Raw genomic sequence first — 16,177 nt, 5'->3', positions numbered from 1 at the left:
CAGAAATGTCACAAGAACAGAAATGTCACAAGAACAGAAATGTCACAAGAACAGAAATGTCACAAGAACAGGTCACAAGAACAGAAATGTCACAAGAACAGGTCACAAGAACAGGTCACAAGAACAGGTCACAAGAACAGGTCACAAGAACAGGTCACAAGAACAGGTCACAAGAACAGAAATGTCACAAGAACAGGTCACAAGAAAGGTCACAAGAACAGGTCACAAGAACAGAAATGTCACAAGAACAGGTCACAAGAACAGAAATGTCACAAGAACAGAAATGTCACAAGAACAGGTCACAAGAACAGGTCACAAGAACAGGTCACAAGAACAGAAATGTCACAAGAACAGGTCACAAGAACAGGTCACAAGAACAAGAACAGGTCACAAGAACAGGTCACAAGAACAGGTCACAAGAACAGGTCACAAGAACAAGGTCACAAGAACAGGTCACAAGAACAGAAATGTCACAAGAACAGGTCACAAGAACAGTCACAAGAACAGGTCATGTTGAATATAATTTAAGGTCGTGGGGGGGGGGGGACTGCAGCTCGCCAAAATGTTAACAATAATACACACGGAATGAAAAATATAAAACACAACATGCTACAATTTCAAACATTTTACTGAGTTACAGTAGTTACAGGAAATCAGTCAATTGATATAAATGAATTAGGCCCTAATCTATAGATTTCACATGACTGGGAATACAGATATGCATCTGTTGGTCACAGATACCTTTAAACAGGTAGGGGTGTGGATCAGAAAACCAGTCAGTATCTGGTGTGACCACCATTTGCCTTATGCAGCGTGACACATCTCCTTTGCATAGAGTTGATCAGGCTGTTGATTGTGGCCTGTGGAATGTTGTCCAACTCCTCTTCAATGGCTGTGAGTTGCTGGATATTGGAGAGAACTGGAACGTGGTGTCGTACACGTCCAGAGCATCCCAAACATGCTCAATGGGTGACATGTCTGGTGATTATGCAGGCAATGGAAGAACTGGGACATTTTCAGCTTCCAGGAATTGTGTACAGATCCTTATGACATTGGGGCCGTGCATTATCATGCTGAAACATGAGGTGATGGCAACGAATGAATGGCACGAAAATGGGCCTCAGGATCTCATCACGGTATCTCTGTGCATTCAAATTGCCATCGATAAAATACAATTGTGTTCATAGTCCGTAGCTTATGCCTGCCTCATACCATAACCCCACCGCCAGCACTCTGTTCACAACGTTGACATCAGCAAACCACTCACCCACATGACGCCATACAAATTTCTCTAGAATTACGCTTACGGTAGAGAAATGAACATTGAATTCTCTGGCAACAGCTCTGTTGGACATTCCTGCAGTCAGAATACCAAATCGCACACTCCCTCAAAACATCTGTGGCATTGTGTTGTGTGACAAAACTGCACATTGTAGAGCGGCATTTTATTGCCCCCAGCACAAGGTGCACCTGCGTAATGATCATGCTATTTAAATCGGCTTCTTGATATGCCACACCTGTCAGGTGGATGGATTATCTTGGCAGAGGAGAAATGCTCACTAACAGGAATGTAAAAAAAAAAACATTTTAGAGAAATAAGGTTTTTGTGTGTATTTCTGGGACCTTTTCTTTCAGCATGAAACATGGGACCAACACTGTACATGTTGCCTTTATATTTTTGTTCAGTGTAGCTTTAAAAACAAACATTTTCTCTACAGCCCCCCCTACAGCACGAAATTAACTGCGGCACTTCTGAGTTTTTTTTGTGCCCCCCCCCCCCCCCCCCACCCCCATCAATGTCGCCCATCACTGGACTATGTCGTGGAAATAACAAGTGGTCCTAATCTTTTGTACACTCAGTACACCCGCTGAAGAACTGTGAATACCACTGATTTAAAGACATTTATTAAATAGCTTTTCTTCTAAGACACCAACTGAAAGGTTAAACACCTAACAACGTAATGTTATTTAATTTAATAAAAGGTTAGCAAAAAAAATGGTTTTGGTTTTGGCTCCGTGGTTAATATTTCAGGTATCTCAATTCAAGTGATTTAACATTTCAAAAGATCCCAAGACTTACCATCAAAACGAATACTTGCAACTTTGGTATATCTACTCTCTCCTGCTTTTAGTGTGATTGCTTTGAAATTGATCGTAACCGCTTCGTTGGATGGCGTCGTCCGTATACTCTGGAAAAAACAAAAACACAGCTTTAACAGGACGTCAGAACGGAGTCAACAGAAAATACCAAGAGGAGGAAATACCAAGCAACTCACCGTGATTAAAACATCTTTCGTTCCCGAATTCAGTAGATGTAAGTTCAACTGTTTCGGCCGATCTTGTGACCGTAGCGTACCGAAGTCTAGCATCTCTGTGGAGGAGTATATACCAGGGGCTAGAGGGAAGAGACCATACAGAAAGAACGTATCAACCACACGTGGAACAGTCAACAGACCGAGATTAAAACCATTAGTTAAATGATCGTTCATTAAAGACCCTTTAAAAGGTTATTTAACCAGACAACCGAACTATGATCTTAAACTGACACAGCTCAGTTCATTCTGTTCTAATTGGTCCTTGGAGCCAGATAGACCTGCGGCATTTCAATGCACCCAACCCAGCCTTAGCTATCAACAACACAGGTTATACCAGGTCACAGGAGCACAAGGTTACAGGTGACAGACATGTTTTATAATGAATCAATAATACCCGAGGTGACCTCTACAGGCAGTATGATAACCTGGTCTAATACCTGAGGTGACCTCTACAGGCAGTATGATAACCTGGTCTAATACCTGAGGTGACCTCCACCTCTACAGGCAGTATGATAACCTGGTCTAATACCTGAGGTGACCTCTACAGGCAGTATGATAACCTGGTCTAATACCTGAGGTGACCTCCACCTCTACAGGCAGTATGATAACCTGGTCTAATACCTGAGGTGACCTATACAGGCAGTATGATAACCTGGTCTAATACCTGAGGTGACCTCCACCTCTACAGGCAGTATGATAACCTGGTCTAATACCTGAGGTGACCTCTACAGGCAGTATGATAACCTGGTCTAATACCTGAGGTGACCTCCACCTCTACAGGCAGTATGATAACCTGGTCTAATACCTGAGGTGACCTCCACCTCTACAGGCAGTATGATAACCTGGTCTAATACCTGAGGTGACCTCTACAGGCAGTATGATAACCTGGTCTAATACCTGATGTGACCTCTACAGGCAGTATGATAACCTGGTCTAATACCTGAGGTGACCTCTACAGGCAGTATGATAACCTGGTCTAATACCTGAGGTGACCTCTACAGGCAGTATGATAACCTGGTCTAATACCTGAGGTGACCTCCACCTCTACAGGCAGTATGATAACCTGGTCTAATACCTGAGGTGACCTCCACCTATACAGGCAGTATGATAAACTGGTCTAATACCTGAGGTGACCTACACCTCTACAGGCAGTATGATAACCTGGTCTAATACCTGAGGTGACCTCCACCTCTACAGGCAGTATGATAACCTGGTCTAATACCTGAGGTGACCTCTACAGGCAGTATGATAAACTGGTCTAATACCTGAGGTGACCTCCACCTCTACAGGCAGTATGATAACCTGGTCTAATACCTGAGGTGATCTCCACCTCTACAGGCAGTATGATAACCTGGTCTAATACCTGAGGTGACCTCCACCTCTACAGGCAGTATGATAACCTGGTCTAATACCTGAGGTGACCTCTAAAGGCAGTATGATAACCTGGTCTAATACCTGAGATGACCTCTACCTCTACAGGCAGTATGATAACCTGGTCTAATACCTGAGGTGACCTCTACAGGCAGTATGATAAACTGGTCTAATACCTGAGGTGACCTCTACCTCTACAGGCAGTATGATAACCTGGTCTAATACCTGAGGTGACCTCCACAGGCAGTATGATAAACTGGTCTAATACCTGAGGTGACCTCCACAGGCAGTATGATAACCTGGTCTAATACCTGAGGTGACCTCCACCTCTACAGGCAGTATGATAACCTGGTCTAATACCTGAGGTGACCTCCACCTATACAGGCAGTATGATAAACTGGTCTAATACCTGAGGTGACCTCCACAGGCAGTATGATAACCTGGTCTAATACCTGAGGTGACCTCCACCTCCACAGGCAGTATGATAAACTGGTCTAATACCTGAGGTGACCTCCACAGGCAGTATGATAACCTGGTCTAATACCTGAGGTGATCTCCACCTCTACAGGCAGTATGATAACCTGGTCTAATACCTGAGGTGACCTCCACCTCTACAGGCAGTATGATAACCTGGTCTAATACCTGAGGTGACCTCCACCTCTACAGGCAGTATGATAACCTGGTCTAATACCTGAGGTGACCTCTACAGGCAGTATGATAACCTGGTCTAATACCTGAGGTGATCTCCACCTCTACAGGCAGTATGATAAACTGGTCTAATACCTGAGGTGACCTCCACCTCTACAGGCAGTATGATAACCTGGTCTAATACCTGAGGTGACCTCCACCTCTACAGGCAGTATGATAACCTGGTCTAATACCTGAGGTGACCTCCACCTCTACAGGCAGTATGATAACCTGGTCTAATACATGAGGTGACCTCCACCTCTACAGGCAGTATGATAAACTGGTCTAATACCTGAGGTGACCTCCACCTCTACAGGCAGTATGATAAACTGGTCTAATACCTGAGGTGATCTCCACCTCTACAGGCAGTATGATAACCTGGTCTAATACCTGAGGTGACCTCTACAGGCAGTATGATAACCTGGTCTAATACCTGAGGTGACCTCTACAGGCAGTATGATAACCTGGTCTAATACCTGAGGTGCTCTCCACCTCTACAGGCAGTATGATAAACTGGTCTAATACCTGAGGTGACCTCCACCTCTACAGGCAGTATGATAACCTGGTCTAATACCTGAGGTGACCTCTACAGGCAGTATGATAACCTGGTCTAATACCTGAGGTGACCTCCACCTCTACAGGCAGTATGATAACCTGGTCTAATACCTGAGGTGACCTCCACCTCTACAGGCAGTATGATAACCTGGTCTAATACCTGAGGTGACCTCCACCTCTACAGGCAGTATGATAACCTGGTCTAATACCTGAGGTGACCTCCACCTCTACAGGCAGTATGATAAACTGGTCTAATACCTGAGGTGACCTCTACAGGCAGTATGATAACCTGGTCTAATACCTGAGGTGACCTCCACCTCTACAGGCAGTATGATAACCTGGTCTAATACCTGAGGTGACCTCTACAGGCAGTATGATAAACTGGTCTAATACCTGAGGTGACCTCTACAGGCAGTATGATAACCTGGTCTAATACCTGAGGTGACCTCCACCTCTACAGGCAGTATGATAAACTGGTCTAATACCTGAGGTGACCTCTACAGGCAGTATGATAACCTGGTCTAATACCTGAGGTGACCTCCACCTCTACAGGCAGTATGATAAACTGGTCTAATACCTGAGGTGACCTCTACAGGCAGTATGATAAACTGGTCTAATACCTGAGGTGACCTCCACCTCTACAGGCAGTATGATAACCTGGTCTAATACCTGAGGTGACCACCACCTCTACAGGCAGTATGATAAACTGGTCTAATACCTGAGGTGACCTCTACAGGCAGTATGATAACCTGGTCTAATACCTGAGGTGACCTCTACAGGCAGTATGATAACCTGGTCTAATACCTGAGGTGACCTCTACAGGCAGTATGATAACCTGGTCTAATACCTGAGGTGACCTCCACCTCTACAGGCAGTATGATAACCTGGTCTAATACCTGAGGTGACCTCTACAGGCAGTATGATAACCTGGTCTAATACCTGAGGTGACCTCCACCTCTACAGGCAGTATGATAACCTGGTCTTCGTTGGTTTTGATCCTGATGAAGGCTGTGTGGTTGTCTGCATCTCTCGACGAGAAGCTAGCCCTCATCACACCCTTCGTCTCAAACGGAGGGATCTCCTACAACACAGAGAGATGAACAAGATGAATAAAACAAGGACACAGTCAGGATGCTTCCCAAATGGCTAGTATGTTAATAGTGCACTACTTTTGACCACATTCTCTAGTGCACTATAAAGGGAATAGGGATCCATTTGGGAAGCTGCATCAGAGCGAGGGACCCTAGAGCAGGAACTAGCGGTCAGAGCGAGGGACCCTAGAGCAGGAACTAGCGGTCAGAGCGAGGGACCCTAGAGCAGGAACTAGCGGTCAGAGCGAGGACCCTAGAGCAGGAACTAGCGGTCAGAGCGAGGGACCCTAGAGCAGGAACTGGCGGTCAGAGCGAGGGACCCTAGAACAGGAACTAGCGGTCAGAGCGAGGGACCCTAGAACAGGAACTAGCGGTCAGTGCGAGGGACCCTAGAGCAGGAACTAGCGGTCAGAGCGAGGGACCCTAGAGCAGGAACTAGCGGTCAGTGCGAGGGATCCTAGAGCAAGAACTAGCGGTCAGTGCGAGGGACCCTAGAGCAGGAACTAGCGGTCAGAGCGAGGGACCCTAGAGCAGGAACTAGCGGTCAGTGCGAGGGATCCTAGAGCAGGAACTAGCGGTCAGAGCGAGGGATCCTAGAGCAGGAACTAGCGGTCAGTGCGAGGGACCCTAGAGCAGGAACTAGCGGTCAGAGCGAGGGATCCTAGAGCAGGAACTAGCGGTCAGTGCGAGGGATCCTAGAGCAGGAACTAGCGGTCAGAGCGAGGGATCCTAGAGCAATAACTAGCGGTCAGTGCGAGGGACCCTAGAGCAGGAACTAGCGGTCAGAGCGAGGGACCCTAGAGCAGGAACTAGCGGTCAGAGCGAGGGACCCTAGAGCAGGAACTGGCGGTCAGAGCGAGGGACCCTAGAGCATGAACTAGCGGTCAGAGCGAGGGACCCTAGAGCAGGAACTAGCGGTCAGTGCGAGGGACCCTAGAGCAGGAACTAGCAGTCAGAGCGAGGGACCCTAGAGCAGGAACTAGCGGTCAGAGCGAGGGACCCTAGAGCAGGAACTAGCGGTCAGAGCGAGGGACCCTAGAGCAGGAACTAGCGGTCAGAGCGAGGGACCCTAGAGCAGGAACTAGCGGTCAGAGCGAGGGACCCTAGAGCATGAACTAGCGGTCAGTGCGAGGGACCCTAGAGCAGGAACTAGCGGTCAGTGCGAGGGACCCTAGAGCAGGAACTAGCGGTCAGTGCGAGGGACCCTAGAGCAGGAACTAGCGGTCAGAGCGAGGGACCCTAGAGCAGGAACTAGCGGTCAGTGCGAGGGACCCTAGAGCATGAACTAGCGGTCAGTGCGAGGGACCCTAGAGCAGGAACTAGTGAAGGATCCCTGCTGTAGAGACAACTGACAGGGTTCTGACTAGATGGAGTACAGCTATGACAGGAATAGATTTTCTTAAAAAATGACATTTTACTCCAAAATGAATGAAAATAAAATTATGTTGACCACATTTAAAATATAATTTCCACCTCCAGAAATGAGCCCAATAACATATTGGTAAAACTTTAAATTATAGCCTATGCATGGGTTCAGACTAGAGGGAGTACAGCAACGACCGAAAGTGACTTCTTCATAGCAGGTTCCGAGAATTTACGCAGCAGGTTAGGAAAGTGGTTCCCAAACTGTGGGGCGAGGGGTCGGCAGAGGGAGACGCGGGGTCCCCGCCCCCCAAAAATGTAAAATAAATAGACTGAACAAAAACATAAACGCAACATCCAAAGATTTTACTGAGTTACAGTTTATATAAAGGAAATCAGTCAATTGATATAAATTAATTAGCCCCTAATCTATAGATTTCACATGACTGGGAATACAGATATGCATCTGTTGGTCACAGATACCTTTAAACAGGTAGGGGTGTGGATCAGAAAACCAGTCAGTATCTGGTGTGACCACCATTTGCCTCATGCAGCGTGACACATCTCCTTTGCATAGAGTTGATCAGGCTGTTGATTGTGGCCTGTGGAATGTTGTCCAACTCCTCTTCAATGGCTGTGTGAAGTTGCTGGATATTGGAGGGAACTGGAACACGCTGTCGTACACGTCGATCCAGAGCATCCCAAACATGCTCAATGGGTGACATGTCTGGTGATTATGCAGGCCATGGAAGAACTGGGACATTTTCATCTTCCAGGAACTGTGTACAGATCCTTGCAGCATGGGGCTGTGCATTATTATATTATAAAACTATGAAATAACACATATGGAATCATAACCAAAAAAAAGTGTTAAACAAATCAAAATATATTTTAGATATATTTGAAAGTAGCCACACTTTGCCTTGATGACAGCTTTGCTATCCGAGTGAAACAGCTACTGGGTTAGGAGACTAAGGTTAAGGTTATAAAACAGTGTAATGGTTAGGAGACTTAGGTTAAGGTTATAAAACAGTGTAAGGGTTAGGAGACTTAGGTTAAGGTTATATAAAGGGTAAAGGGTTAGCTAAAATGCTCTGCTAACCTAGAGTTTCCCGAGCACGTCGTAGCACTACACAGCTGATTCAAATAACAAATTCATCAAACTTTGAATCAGTTGTGTAGCGCTACGGTCAAAAAAACAAAACATTCACCCAGGTGGGCCCCCGGGACCGAGTTAGGGGGGACCCCCGGGACCGAGTTAGGGGGGGCCCCCGGGACCGAGTTAGGGGGGGCCCCCGGGACCGAGTTAGGGGGGCCCCCGGGACCGAGTTAGGGAAACCATGTCTCATCTGCTACGAAAAGTCACTTCCGGTCGAAGCTGTGCTCCCTCTAATCACAACCAACCCTTTGGACAGGATTGAATTTGACATCATAAGAGACAACTATTTGACATTCTGATTTGATATGAAAAAGAGACAGAAACATGAAACTAACCCAGAATGTTCTGGTGCCTCCTTTTTGACCTGTAGGCAGGTCCAGGTGGAGGTCTCCCCCACTTGAGTACATCTCCACAACCTGCAGGTTATAAACATCGTCAAATGTTGGATTAAAACAATTCCACAGATTTGCTAATAAAAGGCCTCATTAGAACAGACTGGTATTACTTCTCATGTTGTTTACACTGTTCCAAACAGGCAGGAAAATTATTTTATAATCTAACAGAACCTGTTGATCACATAATGATGATGAGCCAGTTTATAGGGAGGAGGTCAGAGAACTGGCAGTGTGGTGCCAGGATAACAACCTCTCCCTCAATGTGATCAAGACAAAGGCGGGAACACGCCAACATTCACATCGGCAGGGCTGAAATGGAGCGGGTCGGGAGTTTCAAGTTCCTTGGCGTCCACATCACCAACAAACTATCATGGTCCAAACACACCAAGACATGTCTGGTGAGTATGCAGGCCATGGAAGAACTGGGACATTTTCAGCTGCCAGGAATTGTGTACAGATCCTTGAGACATGGAGCCGTGCATTATCATGCTGAAACATGAGGTGATGGAGGTGGATGAATGGCATGATAATGGGCCTCAGGATCTCTGTGTATTCAAATTGACAATGATAAAACGCAATTGTGTTCGTTGTCCGTAGTTTATGCCTGTTCATACCATAACCCCACCGCCACCATGGGGCACTCTGTTCACAACGTTGACATCAGCAAACTGCCGTCTGCCATCTGCCCAGTACAGTTGAAACCAGTACAGTTGAAACCAGTACAGTTGAAACCAGTACAGCTGAAACCAGTACAGTTGAAACCAGTACAGCTGAAACCAGTACAGCTGAAACCAGTACAGCTGAAACCAGTACAGTTGAAACCAGTACAGTTGAAACCAGTACAGTTGAAACCAGTACAGTTGAGCCAGTGGTCATCGAAGGTGAACATTTTCCCACTGAAGTCGGTTACGACGCTGAACTGCAGTCAGGTCAAGACTCTGGTGAGGACGAAGAGCACTCAGATGAGCTTCCCTGAGACGGGTTCTGACAGTTTGTGTAGAAATTCTTCAGTTGTGCATAACACACAGTTTCATCAGCTGTCTGGGTGGCTGGTCTCAGACGATCCCACAGGTGAAGAAAACGGATGTGGAGGCCCAGGGCTGTTACGGAGTCTAGTTGATAGGTAATCGACTAGCTGGACTGTTCCCCCGGACTCCGCGTGTAGGGATTGTATAGGAAATGCTGGCGTGGTAACACGTCTGTGGTTGTCGACAGGACAGTAGTGGAGGAGGTGTAAAGTGTTAAGTTCCTCGGCGTACAAACTGAAATGGTCCACCCACACAGACAGCGTGGTGAATAAAAGCAGCTTCTATCTCAAGGCCATCAGACTGTTAAACAGCCGTCACTAACATTGAGAGGCTGCTGCCAACATATCTTTATTAAAGTGGCCAGTGACTTGAGTGTATCACTTTAAATAATGTTTACATATCGTACATTACTCATCTCATAAGTATATACTGTATTCTATACCATCTACTGCATCTTGCCTATGCTGTTCGGATCTACTGCATCTTGCCTATGCTGTTCAGATCTACTGCATCTTGCCTATGCTGTTCGGATCTACTGCATCTTGCCTATGCTGTTCGGATCTACTGCATCTTGCCTATGCTGTTCGGATCTACTGCATCTTGCCTATGCTGTTCGGATCTACTGCATCTTGCCTATGCTGTTCGGCCATCGCTCATCCGTATATTCTTATTCCATCCCCTTACATTGTGTGTATTAGGAAGTTGTTGTGAATTTGTTAGATGACTTGTTAGATATTACTGCATTGTCAGAACTAAAAGTACAAGCATTTCGCCACACTAGCATTAACATCTGCTAACCATGTGTATGTGACCAATACAATTTGATCTGAGGCCGGGTGGACGTACTGCCAAATTCTCTCAGATGTTGGAGGAGGCTTCTGGTAAAATTATCTTGCAACAGTACTGCAGTCAGAGCTCCCTCAAAACATCTGTGGCATTGTGTTGTGTTACAATACTGCACATTTTAGAGTGGGCTTTTATTGTCCCCAGCACAAGGTGCACCTGTGTAATGATCATGCTGTTTAAATCAGCTTTTTGACATGCCAGACCTGTCAGGTGGATGGATTATCTTGACAAATTCTCACTAATAGGGATGTAAACAAATTTGTGAGCACAATTTGAGAGAAATAAGCTTTTTGTGCGTATGAAACATTTCTGGGATCTTTTAACATGGGACCAACACTTTACATGTTGCGTTTATATTTGTGTTCAGTACAATATGAATATTCATACAATATTTGGAGTACATGTAAGATACACACCTCTCCAAACTGTGGGTTTCAGTGAGAGGACTAACTGGTGTCTCCAAGTGGACACACACCTCTCCAAACTGTGGGTTTCAGTGACTAACTGGTGTCTCCAAGTGGACACACACCTCTCCAAACTGTGGGTTTCAGTGACTAACTGGTGTCTCCAAGTGGACACACACCTCTCCAAACTGTGGGTTTCAGTGACTAACTGGTGTCTCCAAGTGGACCCACACCTCTCCAAACTGTGGGTTTCAGTGGGAGGACTAACTGGTGTCTCCAAGTGGCCCCACACCTCTCCAAACTGTGGGTTTCAGTGAGAGGACTAGCTGGTGTCTCCAAGTGGCCCCACACCTCTCCAAACTGTGGGTTTCAGTGAGAGGACTAACTGGTGTCTCCAAGTGGACACACACCTCTCCAAACTGTGCAGTTCGTATAACATTCAACTATAAAGGTGCTGTCTGGAACTCTCTTACCTTTGACATTGGAAGTGTGATTTGTCCAAATAAGCAGAGATGAAAAACCCAATCCTTGGAACTAATGCTGATCTCACACATCCCGTTGTATCATGACAGAGCTATGGTCCCTTTTATATGTCTATCCACCAGAGATTACATTATTTAACGAGGCAAGTCAGTTAAGAACAAATTCTTATTTTCAATGACAGCCTAGGAACAGTGGGTTAACTGCCTTGTTCAGGGGCAGAACGACAGATTTTTACCTCGTCAGCTCGGGGATTCGATCTTGCAACCTTTCGGTTACTGGCCCAACACTCAAACCACTAGGCTACGCTGCCGCCCCATTATAACTAACCAGAATACACTAAGTGACCTAAACTATTTCAAACCCTAACAATCAATGACTCAAGTCTCAAACCTAATCAACTGGACACATCGATAGATAAACTGTTAAGAGACGGTTTCTCCAGACATGTTCAATTACTATTGAAAGTGCTTCTTTGTCCGAGACTTAATCTGTGGCTAGGAAACCGGCCCTTAGTGGTTAGTGGATGTTATGGGCACATCGATAGATTGTTAGTGGATGGTCGTTCATGATACCCTAACTAAGACAGCTTGCTGTCAAAACGAGCCACTAGTGTACTTTTCTTTTAAAGTGGACTGTTCTGCCTGCGGCTATGGAATCCTGACCTGTTCACCGGACGTGCTACCTGTCCCAGACCTGCTGTTTTCAACTCTCTAGAGACAGCAGGAGCGGTAGAGATACTCTCAATGATCGGCTATGAAAAGCCAACTGACATTTACTCCTGAGGTGCTGACCTGTTGCACCCTCTACAACCACTGTGATTATTATTATTTGACCCTGCTGGTCATCTTTGAACATTTGAACATCTTGGCCATGTTCTGTTATAATCTCCACCCGGCACAGCCAGAAGAGGACTGGCCACCCCTCAGAGCCTGGTTCCTTTCTAGGTTTCTTCCTAGGTTTTGGCCTTTCTAGGGAGTTTTCCTAGCCACCGTGCTTCTACACCTGCATTGCTTGCTGTTTGGGGTTTAAGGCTGGGTTTCTGTACAGCACTTTGAGATATCAGCTGATGTAAGAAGGGCTTTATCAATACATTTGATTTGATGGTGGTTACCATAGAGACGCATAAAGAAATGTTTACCTGCACTGTGAGGGTTGTGGATGTTAGCTACCTGCAGTGGTTCACTGTGAGGGTTGTGGATGTTAGCTACCTGCAGTGGTTCACTGTGAGGGTTGTGGATGTTAGCTACCTGCAGTGGTTCACTGTGAGGGTTGTGGATGTTAGCTACCTGCAGTGGTTCACTGTGAGGGTTTGTGGATGTTAGCTACCTGCAGTGGTTCACTGTGAGGGTTGTGGATGTTAGCTACCTGCAGTGGTTCACTGTGAGGGTTTGTGGATGTTAGTTACCTGCAGTGGTTCACTGTGAGGGTTGTGGATGTTAGCTACCTGCAGTGGTTCACTGTGAGGGTTTGTGGATGTTAGTTACCTGCAGTGGTTCACTGTGAGGGTTGTGGATGTTAGCTACCTGCAGTGGTTCACTGTGAGGGTTTGTGGATGTTAGTTACCTGCAGTGGTTCACTGTGAGGGTTGTGGACGTTAGTTACCTGCAGTGGTTCACTGTGAGGGTTTTGGAGGTTAGTTACCTGCAGTGGTTCACTGTGAGGGTTGTGGATGTTTATGAGTGGAGAGTAGCTGCCGTTAACAGGGACTCTGGCCCCGATGAAGGGCCGTAGTCTGTAGGGGTTGGGGATACCCACCCCGAACACCTGAAAACACGAGAACAGACCACACGACTATCAAATCAACCTAATGTTGACATCTTTATTTTTATTCAAAGGAATAGCCTATTAAATGGATACTGTGTTTATGGTGCTGTTCCAAATGGAACCCTATTCCCTACATAGTGCACGACCCTATGGGCCCTAGTCAAAAGTAGTGCACTACATAGGGAATATGGTGCCATTTGGGACACAGTCTACATTTGTGTGTACACACGTCTACAGTACCTGGTATGTAAACACTCCATGATGCGACGTATTAATAAATAAAGTATTTTCTACGTTCCCTACGGCCCTGGCGAGAAACACGAGATCAAACGACGTGTTTCCCCCTGCTGGGATGATCTGGAACAGAAAGAGGGGGAAAACAGGAGGCATTATCATCTGGTCACAATGGATGGAGCATTATCATCTGGTCACAATGGATGGAGCATTATCATCTGGTCACAATGGATGGAGCATTATCATCTGGTCACATTATCATCTGGTCACAATGGATGGAGCATTATCATCTGGTCACATTATCTGGTCACATTATCATCTGGCAACATTGGATGGAGCATTATCATCTGGTCACATTGGACGGAGCATTATCATCTGGTCACAATATCATCTGGTCACATTGGATGGAGCATTATCATCTGGTCACATTATCATCTGGTCACATTGGATGGAGCATTATCATCTGGTCACATTGGATGGAGCATTATCATCCGGTCACATTGGATGGAGCATTATCATCTGGTCACATTGGATGGAGCATTATCATCTGGTCACAGTGGGTGGAGCATTATCATCTTGTCACATTATCATCTGGTCACATTGGATGGAGCATTATCTTCTGGTCACATTGGGTGGGGCATTATCTGGTCACATTGGAGGGAGCATTATCATCTGGTCACATTGGATGGAGCATTATCATCTGGTCACATTGGATGGAGCATTATCATCTGGTCACATTGGATGGATCATTATCATCTGGTCACATTATCGTCTGGTCACATTATCGTCTGGTCACATTGGATGGAGCATTATCGTCTGGTCACATTGGATGGAGCATTATCGTCTGGTCACATTGGATGGAGCATTATCATCTGGTCACATTGGATGGAGCATTATCATCTGGTCACATTATCGTCTGGTCACATTGGGTGGAGCATTATCATCTGGCCACATTGGATGGAGCATTATCATCTGGCCACATTGGATGGAGCATTATCATCTGGTCACATTGGATGGAGCATTATCATCTGGTCACATTATCATCTGATCACATTGGATGGGGCATTATCATCTGGTCACAGTGGATGGAGCATTATCATCTGGTCACATTATCATCTGATCACTATGGGATGGGGCATTATCATCTGGTCACATTGGATGGAGCATTATCATCTGGTCACAATGGATGGAGCATTATCATCTGGTCACATTGGATGGAGCATTATCATCTGGTCACATTGGATGGAACATTATCATCTGGTCACATTGGATGGAGCATTATCATCTGGTCACATTGGATGGAGCATTATCATCTGGTCACGTTGGATGGAGCATTATCATCTGGTCACGTTGGATGGAGCATTATCATCTGGTCACATTGGATGGAGCATTATTGGCTGGTCACATTGGATGGAGCATTATTGGCTGGTCACATTGGATGGAGCATTATCGGCAGGTCACATTGGATGGAGCATTATCGGCTGGTCACATTGGATGGAGCATTATCGGCTGGTCACATTGGATGGAGCATTATCATCTGGCCACATTGGATGGAGCATTATCAGCTGGTCACAATGGATGTAGCATTATCGGCCTGTCACATTGGATGGAGCATTATCAGCTGGTCACATTGGATGGAGCATTATCAGCTGGTCACAATGGATGGAACATGTAATCCCAAACTGGGGTACGAGTACCCCCAGGGGTACGTACAATGCCGTCAGGGGTACGTCAAATAAAAATGTGATTCAGATTGTGTAGCTGGTGAAGCTGGTTGAGAGAATGCCAAGAGCGTGCAAAGCTGTCATCAAGGCAAAGGGTGGCTACTTTGAAGAATCTCAAATATATTTGGATTTTTTTTTTAAAGCTTTTTTGGTTACTACATAATTCCATAGTTTTGATGTCTTCACTATTATTCTACAATGTAGAAAATAATAAACACCCTTCAATAAGTAGGTGTGTCAAACTTTTGACTGGTACTGTACACCTGGCACAAAGGCACTTACCCCATTCTGGAAGAAGGAGGCATGAAAATGTGCTGTTGTTGCTGATATTGATATCAAACTAATTTCTTCTGAGCTGGGATTATTCAAATAAACTGTTTCCATTTTTGGCATCCCCACAGGCCTAGAGAAAAAAAGGAGAGAGCAAATCACATGATCAAATCACATGACACTATTCAATGAAAGGTTTACATTATTATTATCATCAACACAACAGACAATGACATGCTGACATAACAGAGAATAGCAATGACATACTGACATAACAGAGAATAGCAATGACATACTGACATAATGGGGGTGTCCCCCCCCCTTCCCTTCTCTGTGACAGTGATTCATTATATGACAGGTTTTCCTGTCCTTCTCTGTAATGACGAGGCGAGTTGGGCATGTTTAGAGGAAAGGGGATACCTAGTCAGTTGAAATGTGTCTTCCTTTAGAGGAAAGGGGATACCTAGTCAGTTGAAATGTGTCTTCTGC

At 45.7% G+C, this 16,177-nt stretch overlaps 1 protein-coding gene across 1 annotated transcript in view; it reads right to left on the bottom strand.

Annotated features, from left to right (window-relative positions):
- tmem131 (transmembrane protein 131) overlaps positions 1-16,177 on the bottom strand; it is a 100,876-nt gene that overhangs the window by 61,076 nt on the left and 23,623 nt on the right. Inside the window, exons 5-11 of the mRNA XM_071342289.1 lie at positions 15,701-15,821; positions 13,701-13,817; positions 13,338-13,460; positions 8,876-8,956; positions 5,868-6,009; positions 2,277-2,395; positions 2,081-2,189 (exon numbers count right to left, since the gene is read on the bottom strand). Of these exons, the coding sequence (XP_071198390.1) occupies positions 2,081-2,189; positions 2,277-2,395; positions 5,868-6,009; positions 8,876-8,956; positions 13,338-13,460; positions 13,701-13,817; positions 15,701-15,821 (812 nt within the window). The remainder of the gene's footprint in view (positions 1-2,080; positions 2,190-2,276; positions 2,396-5,867; positions 6,010-8,875; positions 8,957-13,337; positions 13,461-13,700; positions 13,818-15,700; positions 15,822-16,177) is intronic.

The sequence above is a fragment of the Salvelinus alpinus genome, chromosome 15 (genome assembly GCF_045679555.1).
Source record: "Salvelinus alpinus chromosome 15, SLU_Salpinus.1, whole genome shotgun sequence".
NCBI lineage: Eukaryota > Metazoa > Chordata > Actinopteri > Salmoniformes > Salmonidae > Salvelinus > Salvelinus alpinus.
The sequence above is the reverse complement of the archived record's forward strand: the minus strand, read 5'-3'. Positions and strand labels throughout refer to the sequence as shown.